The 20,061-nt window shown below is 42.4% G+C and overlaps 2 protein-coding genes across 2 annotated transcripts in view; both read left to right on the plus strand.

Moving 5' to 3' along the window:
- The first annotated feature begins 463 nt into the window (after positions 1-463).
- Positions 464-2,384, plus strand: LOC122569519 (myosin regulatory light chain sqh). The gene is made up of 4 exons (XM_043730677.1): positions 464-610; positions 1,552-1,751; positions 1,828-2,041; positions 2,129-2,384. Exons 2-4 carry the CDS (start codon positions 1,562-1,564, stop codon positions 2,247-2,249), a joined length of 525 nt encoding a protein of 174 aa, XP_043586612.1. The 5' UTR covers positions 464-610; positions 1,552-1,561; the 3' UTR covers positions 2,250-2,384.
- Positions 2,385-3,159: 775 nt separating this feature from the next.
- Positions 3,160-20,061, plus strand: part of LOC122569518 — a 41,455-nt gene continuing 24,553 nt past the window's right edge. The window contains exons 1-2 of the mRNA XM_043730676.1: positions 3,160-3,857; positions 19,425-19,494. The gene's annotated coding sequence lies outside the window, so the exon portion shown is untranslated. The remainder of the gene's footprint in view (positions 3,858-19,424; positions 19,495-20,061) is intronic.

Genomic DNA, 20,061 nt, shown 5'->3' on the forward strand with positions numbered 1-20,061 from the left:
CGTTTCAGTATCATTATTTATCACATATACTGTAAATATGATTACGAAATGAATGTCAACTACATGTGTTCGGATTCTTTCATTGCCTTATAAGGTAATGATTTCACCGTCAACGATTTACTCCAACTAAGGTACCTGTAATGACGTATCCTTTCGAGGATAAACCAACGTTTTTAGTACACGCTATTAATTTATTACGTCGGTTATTATAAAATATTTAAATAAATTCGACCGTTTTCAAAGCAATATCAAATAACACCCATTGTAATTTGCAAAGGTAAAAATTAGGAATGATTATTATTCTTGTAATAGGAATTTTTATATGTGGAATTTAAAATAATTATATTCATTGCACTAACGTATTTTAAATATCGAAGAAAAAATTGATCATCGTAATTCTCTTTTTTTTTTTTAGTTGCATGTGGCCTAATTTTTGGATGTCTAGAAAAGGCTCGTGTAATGGATAAATGATCCTTCACTAGATGGCGTTACTTACCCGGGTGTGGTGAATAACCATAGAGTGACGCGTAACGTGAGTCACAGTGGTGCACGAGTATCTGTGCTGTACGCTTTTTGGAGTTCTTCTCGTTTCGAAGCTGCTATTAATCAGGTTGGTAGAAATTCGTTTGTGTACTTTAACGCTTCAATATGAAAACTTCCAATGACTGATTTGCAGATATGAAAACAGTCTGAAAAATACAAAATATTTGACAGCTATCCAACTTTGCTTATAAGAACGGCCATTGTTATTGTGTCGCTTCGAATGATATGCATACGTTTTTTGTCAATTTCTGTAACTTAACGAAGCTATTTTTATAGCTCTTTTGTCCTTTAAAAATAATGATATTCTTTGTATAGCAATTTTTATAAGAGTTCCAACTATAACCAATAAATGTTTATCAAAAGTCAAATATAGCCTGTTCGAATATAGCTGAGCGAAAATTCTGAAACAAAGAGTAATAAAATAGAAATTGTAGCATGATATTTCATTGAAGAAAACTTGACAATGTAAACGCATTGAGAAGAGCTGAAAACGTAAGGTGTAATATTACTTTTCAAATAATACCTGTTCAAACGAGTGTGCAGCAGATTTTAGTGTCCCAATTTTGTTATTTAAATTATAGTTTAAAATTCAAATTGAACTGTATGACGTATCATGTATTAAACTGTATGGGTATGTATTTTTATATAGATTTCTATAGATGTAGAGTGTAATGTCCTCTTTGTTGAACCGTCACGTAGACGATCTTATTTTTATCCTGATTTTGGTTACGTCGTGATATCCTAAATTAATTGTCTAAAAATAAATAGTAGCTCAATAAAGACTATCCTTTAGATACGTCTAGTGGCTATTATCTTTTTTTTTTTTACACTGTTCTAATTCAACATGAGTAACTAACTGGTAGTCAAATCTACATAACCTCTACTCCCTTTGCAATATTATCTCTATGAATTAAGCAATTTATAAAAATACAGCAAATAATAACTAATACATACTTACAAAAAATATGAATTAAATGATGTAATTGTCTTTTTTATTCATAATTTTAGGAATACAAACATGTCTTCGCGTAAAACAGCCGGACGCCGTGCAACAACAAAAAAGCGTGCACAACGCGCAACATCAAACGTCTTCGCGATGTTTGATCAAGCTCAAATCGCTGAATTTAAGGAAGCTTTCAATATGATCGACCAAAATCACGATGGTTTCATCGATAAAGAAGATCTTCACGACATGCTTGCCTCGTTAGGTAAGACGCTAAGCAAGTATTTTTATCGTATCGTGAAGATTTTTTAAATTTTACAAGGTAATTGATTTTTTTTCAGGTAAAAATCCTACTGACGAATACTTGGAGGGAATGATGAATGAGGCTCCGGGACCTATCAATTTTACAATGTTTTTAACTTTATTCGGCGAAAGACTTCAAGGCACAGATCCGGAAGATGTAATTAAGAACGCCTTTGGTTGTTTCGACGAAGAAAATACTGGGCACATAAACGAAGAACGTCTTCGAGAATTACTTACTACAATGGGAGACAGGTAATTTTTATTTTTGCATGTAGTATTCCTTATTATTATTATACTGAAATGAGTAAGAAATTCATCGTTCATTTTTTGTGCATCTAGATTTACGGATGACGACGTGGATGAAATGTATCGAGAAGCACCTATCAAAGGATCGATGTTCGACTACATAGAATTTACCCGAATTTTAAAACACGGTGCTAAAGACAAGGACGAACAGTGAAAAATTTGAAATATCCCGTTCTTTATATCTGTTTGATTGAGCGTGTAACATTTTTTAATATGGTTGGAATTGTAAAGTTTCAAATATCACTTGTATTTTATATATCCTCTATTAATGAGAACAACTGAAAATCTAGGATTTATATTATTTTTCGAACAACTGCCTTATCTCTAGGTCCTAAATGTACAAGTCCCAAAACACGTGAACATTTGTCATATTCATTTCATATCAAAATGTTCATATATACGAACGGAGATAAAGAACAGAAAAATTAATTCACATCTTAATACAAACTACAATCACTGTAAAATTGATAGAAAAAAATTCAATATGTAATATATATTATATACTACATTAACATATAGTTGTTAAAGAGTTGGTATTTATATTTTAATATAATAATGAATTATACATTAAAAACATGACGTTTATCTTTACATCCACTCTATTTGACTTTCATATTCAGCGAAAATAAACAATAACATATAATATTTAAGATACTAGCACTGAACACAATTCGATACAAGGCAGAAGAGGGCTATTCTATTTAAATAGAAACAGACAACTGCACAAGAAACGTAAAAAAATTATCTACCTCTATTAATAGACAAGATAGGAAAAAATAAACATTGACAAAGTATTTGACCTTTGGTTCGAATTGACGCAAGACAAACATATTTTAAAAGTTCAATCAACTTTATTTTATGCGACAAATGAATAATAGAAACCTTTCGAAGGCAGGAATGTGAGAAATAAAAAATCATGCATCGATGTATTTGTGACGACTGTAAAGGAAAAGTAAAATTGACGAGAAGGATTTTGGTAGATGACAGGCGCGATTATTCCGCGTCTGCGCATTGGTGTTTATGTACAGTATATACGGAATGAAGTCTCAGGAAGCCGCAGTATCATTTCCACTGGTGCGAGTGCGGGTTTCGCTTCGTCTCTTGCTTTCGTCTTCCCTACCGCTCGCGTTGGCCTTTCCTGTCGCGTCTTTGCTCAGTGGTTGTTCCATTGAAGTAAATACCTAGACGAAATTTACTGGATGCGCGGTGGTTGACAGTGTAGTCGGGGAGGCATCGGCTTTTGCCGATCTCCTCGCGAAAAGGACTGAATTAATCGTCCGATCATTCACTAACTGTATAACGCAGAGTGTTTACTATTTGGTGAATGTAGAGTGATTCGCGGTGTGTCTCGTGTATCATAGTTCGGCCCTGTGAGTGAATGTCTTGAAATCGAAGCAGCAACAAGAGAGATGAGACGAGAGACAGAAGCAGAAGCTGAAGCTGCCAGCCGCGAATTGGGTTACGTCCCGTTCGCCTGGCAACGATATATGACGCAACGGCCACCCTTCGTTAGTATCCGCGATCCTCGTGATCTTTACGTGCCGCTTTAACTGCAACAGGACTTTGAGTTTCGCTGGCAAGACACGCGAAAAGGAAACGCCAACTGCCTTCCATGCGATCAGTTATCCCCGCCCCGTTCACTCGATTGCGCAGCTAGTTTTGGAGGTTAGCCGATCACGATTAAGAAACTTGAACGAAAGCGACACCCACAGAGCCAGCCGGATCAGCTGTTTGCCCAGGACGACCTCTCCGACTACCCTCGGTGAGTCTGTTCCCTTCTCAAATAGTTATCCTTTCGTTATCGTCTAAATCGTCCGAATAATTGTTTTCTCACTCGTTTCGAATACGTATCGCGAATTCGAATTTCTTTGCGACACTACCGCTCATCGATCGTCAATTAAATCGAGCGTGAATCACTTCGACATTTCCTAGCTTCAACTGGATATTCAACAGATATGCATAGAACGACGTGGGAACGTAATTCTTCTTCGTATTTCTTTCTTCCTTTGTCGCTGAGAAATTTTAATTTTAAATGACGCGAAATATTACCTTTAAAATAGAATAAGTATGGTATCTCAAATTAAACGTGATTGACTTCTGAGTGCGAATTTGCCCGTATTTTAACGCGAATAAAAAAGACACAATGTAGGTATAAACGGTGTCGCAATAAACATACGAAGCACGTGACCGTGGATGAGAGCGCTGTCAAAAGGAAAAACTCGGTGTCTTCGCGCGTCTCATTATAAGGGGCTTCATTGTTTCGAAACGTTAATTTCCAAAAGACGATACTCAATGGTATTCGTTCGTGGCTCGGAACGTCGGCAACTTGATTTTTCATCGGTAAAATACTGCAGCTTGAGAACGATCGAGAGTGGCAAACGGTGCGATGAGTTTTCTCAAACCACGTATAAAAACACAATAATACAGAACCGTGCGCGTTGCATATACTCGGTGTAATACGATCCAATGCTCGAACTGGTCATATCACTTTGATATTGCATAACGTGCTTCTACGACTGCATAAGAATATTAATACAAAAATGTAACGAGTCTTGAAATTGAACGAATTTAATTTCCCTCGTTCGACGACGACGAACTTTCACGGGCTAGTTTTATCGGTTCGGTTATTTTATATAATAAGGAAATAAAACTCGTATGCTCGCAACTTTGAAAAATTTACTTTGAAACAGTCGCTTTTAAAACGATCGACTATGAAATATTCGTCAACGATATTTTAATACAAAAAATAGAAATACCATATCGAAATATTATATTGTTTCGCGAGCCAATTGCGAAGCGAAAGTTTTAGCGCGCATAATAAAAATATTACCGACGTGTGCGAGATGTTGGAAAATCGAGTCATAAAAATGATTGTTCTTGCTGAAATCAAATTTCCGTTGAAACGAATAGACATGGAAGCGGTATGATCAGGCTAATTACATACAAGTCAGGGACGTCTCTAATCCGCGGCCATGTTTTCGAACAGGTTGTTCCAGATACACTAGTAAGTAATACGTTAAATCTGTTACGCGATTTCACGTTCTGTGTCGCGAATCCCCGTTTCCTTTCGTGTCACCTTGTTCTTCTACGGTAGACACCTAAAGCCAACATCTGTTCGATACTGCTAATAGCTTTACAAAATTGATCACCTTATTGCGTAACATTCTTCCAGGTTCGTTCGACCAGAACATAACCTAATTCATCGTGCTTAATACCCTATAAAACGGATTTGCAAATATACCTGTATATAATCATATAGAATTATTCTATCGAATCTCAAACGTATAATTATACGTATAATCAAGTATTTCGCAAAATCTAATCAGCGACATCGAATTGCAAAAATTGCAACTTTCAGAATTGATGGTGTTTGCCAGATCATACTGAGAAAGCTTATACGATACAGTGTCACGTTTTTCCTACAGCCACGATTGTTATAAAACTATTCGATCGCCTGAGGTGTGTTCACTTCGTTCGTACGTCAGGCTTCGACGTTGATTAAACTTTTCGACTGATATTCGCAAATATCACGGTGTAGAGTCTCGGTAGGAAACGCAGGGTCGACCCAAGTAAGCATTTACTTGCTAGCTATGTAGGCGAAATTGCAAGCGAAAAGATGCAAAGAATCGCTGGTTGATAGTGTGGGTAAAGTTGTCCTATCCCGAGAATAGAAGCAATAGTGTGTTGTAACTGTGTCAGTCTACACGCGAACAAACAACGAGGACCACTCGTTGAACATCCTCCTTGAGTGGAAGCCGGTCCAACGTGTTCCAAGATGAGCGGTAAATAAGTCTGGGATCGATGATGCTATTCGGTATGCTCTATCGGAACCGTCGATCGCCACCACACGACGTATAATTACGTTATCTATAAAAGTATGATCCTCGAGTGACGTATTTACTCATTCGCCGGATACGATCTTTCGGTTCGGTATGAAACTATCGCGGAGACGATGCTGGACTTAAATAATAATCATTGGTTAAATAATCATCTATCGCTTTTAAGTTGCTTCGTGCGTTTAAAGCGCTCACGATCTACGTTAGAATTTAAGCTACACCGCTTTGATATCGTTGTTGGTTACAGTGAAGCTGTAGGCGATTAGACGATCGCGTGCCATACTCTCCTTTGTATTTGTACCTGTTCGTTACCGAACTTCGTTATATTTGGTTGACAACTAAGTGATTGCGGATTTTGTCATTACCACCTAATGATAAAATCCGCAATCACTTAGTTGCCAACCCAATAGTTCTAATTGCGTAGCTGTGTGGACCGCCGCGATTACGCGATCGTACACCGTGAAATCGAATTGACCCTTTTGCAAGGACAATCGACGTTCCCATCGACGCTGCGTATCTTTCGCGTTTCTTTAGCTGCGAAGAAACAAACGGACGTGGCGATTATTGCGAAAACGATGGTCGCACGGTTACACGTGTAAACCTTCGAGATAGCCTGGCAGATGGTCGGCGTTAGTGCAGTTCGGTGTACATAAACGAACGTACATCTATAGATCTAAGCTAACATCTCTTAAACATCTTGAACGGACGTCTAACAGTGATTTAATCTCGAGCCAAAATATCCGGGTCAGTCGCTGTACACAGCGAGTGGGTTAAAGTTTGCTGTGTCACGAGGACGTCTAGACAACATTAGGCGAACGTAAAAGATCGCAGCGGTCCGCCGAGCAGAAGCTCACCTCTCCCCCACCCCATATACGCACAGTGTATCTACACAGTGGATATCCTGGCATCGATGATTCCTCCCCATGAAGCGGCAGCCGTCGCTCGATGGCAATAAAACGTGGTGAGTTACTGGCCAGGAGGGTGCTCTCCGTTTCGATAACGAAAGCGGTTGGAAGGCAAGTTCGGTGGTAAGGGAGGATGGGAAAAGCGTAGTAGCTTCGAGTAGGACGAACGACGCCGATTCGAGCGGGGTTAGGTCCCGCGACGCGCAGGCGTCGTATCGATTTCTTCCTTTGCCTTTGCTTTTGCCTTTGCCTTTGCATCATCCTCTACCTCTTTGTCGCGCAAAACGGCCGACCTACCGCCCTACGAGCATTTCCTCTTCTATCAACAGACGATCGCTATCACGAGGGATGTTAATCTCCGCGGAATACACATCGAACATACCATCGACTGTAACGCAACTACGCGAATTCTCCGATTCTCTGCCTCTGGCTATTTTATTTTTGCTCCACTCGCGCAGATAACGACTACCGTAAATGGCTGGCCAGACGAAGCGAGACGGTTTCTGGTCTCATCCCTGGTTGCACCACTTTATGATCCATCTCCTTTCCGTTCCCATCGTATTATACGCTTAAGCGTACGATATATATACATATATATATATATACTTGGATAATTAAATTATCTCGGTGGCTAATTGGAAACTGTAGGCGAAGTTAAATTTCTCTGAAGGCATTCGCGACGATGTATCCTTCCGGTTCGTTAATCGGACGAATCGGGCTAGATTGGCTGTAAATCGTGCCGCACCTGTCCGTAGGCTGATCGGATACCGCTTTTCGAGGGTGCAGTGACAATGAAATTCGATAGTCTCGGATAACTTGTACCTATTGGATCGGTGCGTTCACGGGTCAGCGATGTTACGACAATACCGAAAGCCGGACAGGGATAGTCGATGAAGAGAGAGAAGTGGAAGGAAGGGTCGTGCCGAGGGAAAGTGTGGCGATCTTTGTGTTAAGTGCTTGAAATTCGATGCATCCTGCCCATCCTGTCTCTCGTCTCGTCTCGTCACGTCTCGTCTCGTCTCGTCTCGTCTCGTCTCGTCTCGGAGACTAAACCTGGATATGTCGTTATCCTTGTCGCTGATGCAGTTACCGTTGCCGTTTTGCCGCTCTCGAGTACACAACCGCTACGTATCTACGTGCAATGCGATCGGCCGATTTATTCCGCTCGCTCGCTACTCTTCATTAACTTTCATTAACTGGTAATCCTCGGCTCGCTATGGAATCATTGGCTATTTTAGTTTAAGCAACTTTCTCCAGCCACTCGGCTCACCACGCGTGCCAGCCTTTCGGATCTCTCGATAAGCTTGCTTCGTCTCTCGAATTTATTTTCTCGTCCGAGTGCCGATATTATAAGGCGTAAGGACAGCTTTTGGAATTGGAAGATTATTGGAAAGAAGATTCGAAGGGAAAGGACGAACAGTTGGTCGTAATTCTCGCGCGTGGAATAAGCTCGCGGAACGAAGAACGTAGGCTGCGGTCAAATTTAGATTGAAAAGCGAGTAGTGCGACGTGCACGCGGATGACGCGCGTTACATAAGCTACGTAGACGGAAGCGAGCGCAGACGAGTAATCGTACGAAACGATTTCGATGGCTCGATAATAAAAGAGAACAAAAGAAGGAGGGAGAATGCCACTCGAGGCGCACGGTAGCATCGTTAAAATGAGAGTCGAGTGCGGTGCAAGGTATCTCGTTAATAACTGGAAACAAAAATAAGGGAAGGGCAGAGGGAAAATAAAATATCATTACGGCCAGGCGGTGGGTTTTGAAAGCAGCCCGACCAACCGGTCGTACGGTCGACCAGCGCTAAATAGCCTACGATGTATATCTAACATTATACATATATGTATATCGAATTTGAAACACCGACGTCCATCATTTGCCAGTACGTTCTAATTCTGGCGAATGACTTAACTCCACGACGATGTATGTTACATTCGTGTAGGTACGTGGGTGCACGTTGTGTACCCATTTTGCGTCGTACCTCCACGTTCACCGTTTTCCTCGTACCGTTTGTATCGATCAAAATGTTTGCCCTTGACGCCAGAGATCTGCCGCGTGCACGTTAGATGCGAACTCCGCTGCACGGTTCCTGGTCAACGTTTAAACGACGCGCCACGTGCCATGCAACTGGCATCGTTTAACGGACGAATCGCGACCTACCCTAAATTACAAACCTTTTCTCCGTCTCTTCGTCGAGCGTTGCATCATTTCGTTTCGTATCGCTGGTGGAATCGAAGGGCAACGTTTCTACGATCCTCTGATTTCTCATTTTTATTCCAATGCGAAAATGTATTTGCGGCTAGGAATTCAAAAGGAAAGACACAGTCGCGTCGCGTGAAACAATTCCAAAGAGATTTCGCGGCCCTTTTCTCGCAACGGAGCTGTATCCGCGGTATATAGATAGAACTGTAGCCATGGGAAGCATGCGGTACCGTACACTTCCGCAACCGTAAATTAAGCACCGCGAGAGTTGAATTAAATCGCTGAACCACGCGAAGCATATTTTCGCTGGAACTCGGTTATTCGATGCGTCGTGCCGCATGGGAACGACGCTATCGAAAGAAGAGCGAACATTGCTGTTGACACGATCGTTCGAGAAGTGGAAAAAGAAGAACCTCGTTTTTACCAACGCGTGAGAGGAAGCCGACAATCGTCGATGCTTCGCGCTCGTCACCCCCTTTTTCAGTTCTTTTTGCTTCGAACACGGCGAAAGAATTCCTCTGGTAGTCGGCTCCGGACAAGCTCGCGATTCGAACCGGACGTTCTTAAAACTTTGAATAAATTTCATTTTCCACGGTTATGCTTCGTGTTGCTCCATCGAAAGAAGTTAAAGATGCGGTTAAAGCGAGAGCACGTTAACGAGGATAGCGCGTATGTAGGATGAACCGTTCAGGAAATTGTCTCGGTGCGCTGACCTACGTTTGCAGTCGGATAGAAATAACTTTGCCTCGTGTAGCTTCCTAGAAACATCGAAATTCCTCTTTGTCTTTGCCATCGCTTCTTAACTAATTTGCTTCGTTGCTTTACAATTTCTCTGTCTCTTTTAGTCTTTTTCATACATCTCTGTCTGCGAGATTCTCGCCTTCAATAGACCACCGCCGCGTGTTCCTTTAAATTCGCTAGCATCCTACGAAGAATCGTACTCGATTTTTTATTTATCACATTCGCGATACTTTCGTTCGTAGTTGGTCGTTTTTTCAAGCATCGACAATTCCAACATTCGTAATATCGTTTCGTTCCCTCCCTTCGAACGCAACCTGCAATTTATACGAACGCATCATCGATGCACCGTAACGTAATTACGCTCGCTCGTAAGTTTTTGCAAACGTTTTCCAAACTTTCCTTTCGATCTGCGACTCGTGTGAATGGGTCGGCCTTCTCGTGCGTCCTTTTTTACGATTATTCCGTTACGCGTTGCTATCCCGACTACGCGATGACTCAGTTCACGTATCTTCCATACGAAACATATCCAACCACGTGTACATGTATACATACGTACGTTGTTACAAGCCACGCTTCTAAACACAATTCACGTACGACAGTTGTGGAACACAGGACGCGATACGTCGAATATGCCTTGGCTTGAATGATCGAGTGCTACGCGCCACGTTCGAAACATCATCGTAGCCTGATGTCTCTATTCCATCCACGTTCTACGATTAATTAATCGTTTCAGTGACTGCAGTCGTTTCGGGATATTGTAAACACCGAGCTGTGCACGGGCCGCGCAGTTCAACTTCCAAACGTTTTTTTTTTTAAACGTTTCAGTTGAAGTTATTTAACAGTAGAACTATCACGTCAGTCAAAATGACTGGTTTGACAATATTATTTTAAAATTCCTATTTCATGTTATATTTTTTCTCCGCAATGATGCAATGACTTTTGCAGGGATAGCTAAAGGAATAGTGTAATAAACTTTAATTTTGTTTTATTCATTGGATTTCCTTATTCAGGAAAAGGGCCTACCTGAAACGGTCGAATTTCATAATAAAAGAAAATTTGGAGTAGATATAGCAGACCAAATGGCAAAAAATATAACGTGAAGTCGGAATTAAGAAGATGACCGCTTCAATTATTTTTTAATATTTTAGATTTAGCTGGCATAAATTAGTTAACTGCCTGGATTTTATATAAGGAAACCACAGATGAACAGATATCCAGAAAAGATTTTATCTTTCAATTAGCAGATGAAAACTTGCCGCTGACAATGAAAAATCACCGATAGAACATAGAGCATCTGAGATCCAAAGTACGTCAAAGAACTCACCTTATTCATGCAAATGGTGTTAGACAGGCTACTGTAATAATAATAAAAAATCTGATCTTTGTGAAAAATATGTATGCGTAAATCGCACGCAGAAGAAAGTTCACGTTTGTAAGAAATGTGACGAATGATAAATTTTGTACCTAATAATTTAAGTTATATTTGTATTTTATTTATTCTATTACGCTTATTATTATATTATTATATTATACTTCTTATATTTACCAATGGAAATTTATTTTATAATAATATTCTTGTTACCAAAGATTTTGGTACTGAATATTCTTCATTACTGTACTTACTATTATTATTATTAAAGTTGTTATTATATAGTTTTTATGATCTCAGAACATGGAGTTCCTCTACTAAGATAATAATAGATCAATAAATATAAAGATATTCTACTATTACGTATTTTTTAAAGACCAGTCATTTTGACTGGCTTTGGTAGAAATAGCTATATCTCAAATGTCGGTAGTTCTAGTGTTAAGATAATCGTTAAAAGTCGAAGCTTGAATGTGTTGTTGTTCGATCAAAATGTTCGTAGATGAAAGAAAAGAAGGAAATTACGAACGCGCACGACGATTCGCGCGCGAACGTCCGCTAAGGGGAAGCAGAGGTCTAATCGAATAAGAAAAGGGTTTTCGCGAGCAGCTCGACGCAAGGTTCGCGGCAGCTGACAATGAGTTTATTGGATTACTTCACCGCTTGGCACATCGTCGTAACTTGACCCGTTCAATTCCAACGGTTGACTCTTTACGCGCCTACGCTCTTCCACAGTCGACGATATTCCACGAACCTTACCTATGTAACGCACTTTGTCCGCATTCCAAATTATCCAGCTGTTCGAAATGCTGCGCTCACAACGTGCGAGACACGCGACGGCAAATTGAAGAGCGGAATTTCGATCGCTTTCTCGCTGCCACCTTTGCCTGTATCACAAATACACACGAGAGGAGAAGAATAAAGGGAAAGGTAGATTCCAGACGATACCACGGATGACCACAGACAAGCGGCTATTCTGCAAACAAAATGTTGACGATGAGCTTGGAATACGACAATACGTGAAACGCGTTCGATACTTGAAAAGTCGTTGCCAATGTACAGCAATTTCTTTCGTGTTTTATTCTGTAACTTCGTTTTATGGATCTTGCAAGCTCTCTGCGAGTCCAACGAAGGGTGTAGCGAGGGGCGTTTTGCGACCTGCAACTCGACACAGGTAAATAACGAGATTGAAAAGCTGTGCCTTTGTGGCGAATAAATCTGCGAAGCGATCCCTCGTTCTCGCGTGAACGCATACGTAAAACGGCGCGTTTCAGCCGGCGACAAAACCAAATGCCACGAAGACAGCCTACCACGAGAAAAAAGGAGTGCAGAGGGCTTGATTACGCGAACGAGGGTCAGCTGGAATATCGCGTGCACGCGTCATTATACTGTGCGATGATATACACAGATACGTATACGTGTGTATGTACACGTACGATCGCGACGAATGTAATCGCGATTCGCATGCCAGCTTCGCACTTGGTCCCTCTGTTTCTTCTTTCGTTCCACGCCATGCCTGTGGAAAAACGTCATTCGCGAATGCGAGGCACGCGTCGAACGTTTAACCGCTGCTCCTCTGGCCAGCCGCGAGAACCACCCTTACAACTTGCTGTGCTACGAGGAAATCGGGAAAAGAGGAAAAGAGAAGATGATCGATGCACGTACTTGATCGCTCGCATACGTTCCGCGAGGATACGATACGTCATCGTCGATCCGAGTCTGGTCCGAGGAATGAAAATAAGCCGGAAGGTGACAGAGGTTGAGGTAACGAGGCTCGAGCGATTTTCACAATAAGATAGGAGAGAGAGAGAAAGAGAGAGAGAGAGAGAGAGAAAGATTACGTCTCCGATCGGGCGCGCGCATCTTCCTGGTTATAATACCAGCGGACAACGTCGGAAAGCATAGACGTTAGCTGGCGCTGGCACCCAACCAGCTGCTAGAACCCGTACGGGTTCATCCGTGCAGGTCGACCTCGCAACACGGTACAGTGTGCCGGGTAGACGATCTGCGCGGATATTTCACAATTGCCGGGCAACTTTGCTCGGCTCCAGGAGATTAACGTCGAACTCGAAGCTGCAACTCGTGCGGCGAACGAGTCGCCGTAAGGCATTGACCAGGATGTTGACAGTACGAAACCGCTGTGTGTCGGACGCGGATACGACGAATATCGCCAAGTCTTGGAATTATTTAATAACGCGATAACAACCGATCAACTGTATTCGGGTTAAGATAAGCGGAGCGCGGTTCCAGACTGACCCACGAGGCAGCCGAGATTTCGCAACGGTGTATCTTAATTTTTCTCATTTGTATTGGCCTCGTCGTTGGAGAATTTCACGCGGCAAACGGAAATATAGTGTTACCGATACTTTTCAGGTAATTCTATCTTGAACTTTGTAACTCGGAACGGTATCCACGACGTCCAGTAGCTGTAAACTTGGTCGATCTTTCCTCGCCACGAACGATTTAGTCGAGACCTTTTGTTCGTCGTTGCGCGAGAAAGCGTTTCTGCTTCGCGTATTTGTGCTTCCGGAAACGTTGAAACCTCGGCCACGAAACAACAGTCCGTTGTTCGTGCCGTAACGTAAGGTAAACGACGAGAACTGCACTCTCTTTGGCGGAGCGCGGAATTAAATGAAAATCGCGTCGCGTCATGAAATCCGTTGTATCCCTTGATGAATCGCTCTCTGTGTAAGTACATGTACGTACATTAGCGATCATTTTCTCTCTTATTCGCTACAAGGGAGAATGAAGAGCGAACGGCTCTCCCTCGGTGACGCGAGGCTCTCGCTTCTGTACGCATTTCGCGATAAAAGGGCGCTTGAAAGCTACTACGTTTATGAAATCTGCCGGGATTAAGTCGGCTAATTCTGCCAGCTGGAGAAAGTAGCCGAGCATATTGGCGATCCGAATAACAATTTCGAAGATTAAAAGTTATCGTGACTTGGATTTTTCTTCCTACGTAGAGTTTCGTTGGATCCGGAAAAGGGATACGTTTGTAAAACGTCCATCAGGAGAAATATTGGGTTGGAAAGTAAGTGATTGCGGATTTTGTCATTAGGTGGCAATGCGAGCCAACCCAAGAGTAAAATGTAGAGGCAGAAACGTACATGTTTATATAGATGGAAACAGTGAACAAAAAGAAGGATATGGCGAGTATCGTAGCGACGAACTTGTATATTAAAATAATTAGTAAGCTGTTCGGTGGGTACAGCGATCGATATTTGTGTACATACGGTAAAAGACATTATGATAAAAATTTGCACGTTAACAGGCTAAAAACAGAATTTCCTCTATGACTCAACAATCACGTGGGAACTACTTTGAAGCAATACTAAGTAAGATAATTGATGGAATGACGAAGCAAATCGACTGCTATTGTCGATATCATTGTTGCATTGTTCCTACGTTGCTACGTTGTCTTTGGCAAAAGAAATCAGTTTACTATCTAAATCGTGGTAACTAAGTATCCTCGTAGCGTGTGTACTGTATCTTCATCAGGTAGAGCAAAGAAAGCAGAAACGCACAGACAAACGCAGACACGACCGATCTCTGGAGCGTTCAAGGCGAGAAGAAAAGATCGCGCGAGTCAACCACAGAGAACGATATCGGATATCTAATTATCCGACGACTCGTTTCACCGACCTGTGTTGAGAACGGAGTATCGTGTCGTGCGGACAGCGGCGCGTGTGTGCATACGGAGAATGTAGGTAGAGATAGGCATGCACCGAGCAGCAGCGGAGCATCCAGAACACAGACGTGCGTCGCATTCGCAAAGAAATATGTACACGGCATCTGTAATCCTGATGACTTAACTCGTAGCCGAAGATTCTTACGCATACGAGAAGAAGCGCGCGCGCTCGTATTACGGTTCGCTCGGTACTACAGTTACGTTAATACCCGTGACAGAGACGCGTCGAGCAGGAAAAAAAGGAACGAGAGAAGAGAGACACTCGGCTCGGCTTGGCTCGTTCGGTCAAGCGATGAACCAAGAAAGAGGATGAGAAAAACGAAGCAGAGGAGAGTAACGGACGGATATTTTAACCGATTATTACGTGCTTCCTTATCGGAGAGCAAACTTCCCGCGCTCTTCTCAGCCTGGTTCAGCTTATTGGCCAATCGTCTTCTTCTATTCCTGGTCCGTGATCACCGCGTACACCATTAAAAGCAACACGCGTGGACGGATGTTACCGGCCGAGTTCCGTTACCTTTTCCTCTTTTCTTCATCACGATTCGGATCGTCGCGTCGTGACGAGCCTAGGCTCGAGCCTGCTTCTTTCTCCCTTTGAGCATCCTCGTCGAGATATGCACACTTTGATACTCTCTCTTGAGACACGACTTGGCCCGAGAAAAGGTGTTTGGTCGTTCGAGGAGCACGATCTCGAAACGCATCGATGGATAACGATAGCGACAGCGATTGAATCGTATTAAAAGTAATCGCGTTGGTAATAAGGATAAGTGGTGTGGAACGACGATACCGATAAAATTAAAGGAAAGGAGCAAGAGAGAAACGTCGAAAGACGAAAATTGGACAGGGAGCGGCGGAGGAACGAAATCACTAACACTTTGAGGACGGTATGCTCTGACGAGCGTATAACCTCAATTCTCGCGTAATTTTTGGAGTGATTGAAAAGATCGGAAATGTCGGAAAATTCTTTCCGATTTACATCTCGATTCGATATACGTTTGTCGAATTATATTGGTGCCGTTCCGTTCCACAACCTTTCTCCGTCTTTCACGCAACTTCAACATTCCATCCTTTCAGAATCTCTGCTTAAAAATTCTCCTTAAAAAAGTTAAGAATTCCTTAAAAATCGGAACGAACATACCGCGCAGCGTTTAACAAGTGTAATATTTTATTAGAAGTCAATGGGCATATTAAAGATACTTCTGGTAACGTTTTTTAGCGCGATATGCTTGGAAACAATTTTACCGATGGAGAGGTACTAAATAAGCTGTATTATTTTATTAAATTCCTTAAAAACCGGAACGAACTTCCCGAGAAAGGTTGGGTTTTCGTATTATATATTACTGTTATATAATTGGGGTTTCGTATTATTCAAGCATGCAATGTAAAAACATATTCGTAATATTTTATCTATAGCATTCGTTGCTTCTTTTTCTTAACGGTAGTTAACATTTTTATAGGGTATCACGTGAAGTATGTAAGACGCGAATTCGCGTCTCCACCGCGCAAAGTGCTAATTTGGTGTAATTTGTTGTTTCGCCGAGAAATAAAAGAAAACGAGAAGGAACTGTGAAATCTATCGTCGACTTAAAGAGCGGAAGATCTTCAGAGGCGAGCTTTTGAATTTACACGATGGTGTAAGATATGAAAATATTATGTATATAATTAACATATTTAATTAATTATTTTATCAATTAATTAAATCAGACAAAGATATCAAAATGTAAATTGCAAGAAAATTTTAAATCTCATAGAAGAAGGCTCAAAAATGTACCCACGTACTTCTCCACGTTTCGATACGCCGCTCTACCCAAGAAAGGCTTCTGGATCCTCCGCTGAATTTACGAGCGAATCGCGTCGAACGTACAAAGTTCCCACAAGTCGTGAGAATCATTTATTTCGCGTCCGTGTTGTCGACCAGCCTGCGTTTAACGTACAGAGACTATATTCCCGATGTACGTACAATATATTCTACCTAAATGTGCCGAAACACGAAACTTAGCGACAATGATACACACGTGCAATTTAAACAACAAACATAAGCCGAGATCGACGCAGAGGCCGATACTTTTTCAAATGATTTACGTATAGAACAAATTATTCAGCTTGATCTTCACAGCAACGTGCAATCAAGAATTACTGTGGCAAGATTTTCCTATCGCAAACTTTGCTATCTAGTATGCGTATAAGCGTGAAAGCTATATTTAATAGCATCGGCTTTTTATTTTCCCACTCGCTGCCTCTCGACCGTCTTCAACGTTGAGGAGGTGCTGGAACTGTTAGCAACAGGAAGTCACGGTACCGGAAATCTCGTACGATATAACGTTAGAAGTTCGTGGCCGGAAATAAACATTTTTCAATCGCTTTTATCATCGAAGCATAATCGTTTGGCGTAAAGGGAGTAAGAGGGAGGCGTCAAAGAGTAGCAAACGATGCGCGAGCTTCTACGCTCGACGATTACGATGCGTGTATTTTAGCATAGTTAAAATAAACATTGAAGGTGTCGTTACGCCTGTCCGTTTCATGTACAGACTTTTCTACGAAACTGTTATCGTGTTTTCCCTAGGATATGCGTATATATGTATATTCGAATTTGCCTGGATATTTACGATACACGCTTTATCGATCGTTCCGCGTTGACAGGGGTGACCGATTTCAGGACTGCGCAAATTTCCCGCATCACCGACCATTCTAATTACAACATTGCGAGTAAAACCTCAGAATTGATTAATATCCACGGTTGGCCAAAGCATTTTATATTCATACATTGTGACCAGCTTGTAAATAACGCGGTCATATGAGATGAAACGTAGGCGCGCTAACGTTAACGGTGACAAGTATAGAGCCCCCTGTTTACGACAATTCCATTGGAGTCTCGCAATTATGTAAGCATAGCGTGTTCGTCTTACCGAACGTAAAACAGAAACGTTATGTTAATGCGATTCATAATCGATAGCTGTCGCTGGTTGACAAAATTTCATGCGCGAAGGATGTTAGAAAACTTTAGTCGAACCGAAAGTGTTGTTGGGGAAGACACGCAACTCGATTACTACGACACTAGTCGGTATCGTATTACAGCGAAGAAATGACACGCGAGTTGCTTTTTGCAAAAAAGACGATAAAGCGGACAGCGATAGTGCAACGTTCGCGGTCAACAAAAGCAGACTCTCTTTTACCTTGACAACAGTGGATGACTAGTTTGCAACAATTAAATCGTTCAGCCTTAGTGATGAAAGCGGACGCTCGCTGTGACGAAAGGAATCGCGTACGATCGTCGTGATTGCAATCATTGCTGCGTCGTAAAACGACGTTGTCCGTGAATAGCGGGTCATGCAAATTTATCAATTTAGTGGCTCGATGCACCGAACTACAGCGAGTTGTCATGCACCGTGATCACGACGCACGACGCGCGACCCAATCGTACGATAAAAACGCAATCACGTATCCGTAACTTCGTTTGCGCTTTGCTCGCTTTAAACTAGTTTAAACGGTTGATAAGTTCGTCGACGTTCAGTTTCCTTTCTAATGCCGTTTGGATCACTTCACACATCACGAACGAAACCCGCATCTTCCAGACATGCGGCGTGTTTGTACGCAAATTTTATTTGTTGATTTGTTTCCTGTAAATTTATATTTCACGAATCGCGGACTCTCAAAAACTTCTCGCATCCACGCGTCTCACAATTCGTTTAAATTTCCACCTCCATTCCTGCAAGTATCAGTTACCGGAGACCGATAATCCCACGTAAATAAACTCGCAGTCGCAGAGATCGTTCGTTCTGCGAAATACCACGTACGATAGAACTCGATCCGCTCTTATCGTTCTCCGCGTTCATACGTTGCATACAAAAAGATGTCGCGCGAGGCAGTGGCGCATATCTTTGATAAAACGATGTTTCTGGCCGGCGTGGGAAATGGCGGTGAAAAGGAAAAAGCGAAAGACGCGCACGACTTGGAAAGCCCGCATCGTCGAATACATGGTAGGTTTCTCCGGAGGGTTTGTCTGTCGAGTAGACAAGTCCGTGGCAGTTGGCAGCGGAAATCTCGAGCGAGAGGGCTCAGGCAGACGGTCGAAGGTGGTACTTTTTTTCAAGACATTCGTCTGTCGGCGCACCCGCGCTGTTCTAGCAGTCATTGCCCTCGGTCTATCCCGAGGTTCTCACGCGTTTGCATACAGTCCGCGTTTGTGTCACCTGTCTGCGAAAACAGGTGCCTATTCAGCCAGCGAGATCGCTTGCTCCCGCTTCGTCCCGTGCCACGCCTGCTGACAATGTTGACGCATTGCCCATTGAAAAAGAGCGATCCTCGACGGCCAGGGTTGAAACTAACTCAGCCTACCGAGAGATTTCTAGGTTCCGCGACTAATGACATTTTTAGAATTGCCAAAGCAAATGCAGAGCGCCGCTTCTTGTTGATATTTCCTCGGTGATATTTCTTTCTCCTTGTAGTTTTAAATTCCAGCGGAGCACGCTGCTGATACGCTGGAATGCATGCCATTCGCGTTAAAATACCGCGAGCTTCGACACTCGAAATAGGCTTCTCGTCCAAATTCTAGGCGATGCTCTGACACGAAATATCGCGTTTGTGTTGCAGGTAGCCCAAATGCCAGTCCAGCACGCCAGCCTTTTAAAAGTCACCGACTCGAAGGCTCCTTGGTCACAGCGTAAGTATCCTAAGAATGAAATGCTACCCGATGTCTTTTTATTACTTTCCAATGCACTTCCTCTCTGCCACGAATTCCCTGACAGAACCGTTCGAGAATACGTACGATGTTCCGCGGCTAATCACCGCCGAATTTACCGCGCTTCTATATACGGCTTTTACTCGGTCAATTGAATCCGCTCCAACGATACCGCCGATATTGATTTTATTTTAGCTGTCTGCTTGTTCTTTTTCTTTCTTTTTTTTTTTTTCATCGTTATTGCAACTACGACGTTCAGTGAAATTGACGAAAGACAAAGAAAAAGCAACGATCGAGTATACGGCATACGTGTCGACTGAAATGCATCGGCAAGCCCCGGAGCGCATCGCAAAGCGGCGGGCAAAGATGAAACGAAACGCGATTTGCAAGCTGCGCCTGGCTCGCGCTGGCGGAACAGCCAGTCGATATAGGAAAAAAGCGGCGGCGCCCGGTCCGATATAGACGAGGGAGAGCCTGCTATTGCAGGATGACGTAATCGAAGGAAAGGGGGCGGGAATGGAGTTTGAACGAAGCGCGAGCAAAGAGGTT

This window comes from Bombus pyrosoma, linkage group LG7 (genome assembly GCF_014825855.1).
Source record: "Bombus pyrosoma isolate SC7728 linkage group LG7, ASM1482585v1, whole genome shotgun sequence".
Lineage (NCBI taxonomy): Eukaryota > Metazoa > Arthropoda > Insecta > Hymenoptera > Apidae > Bombus > Bombus pyrosoma.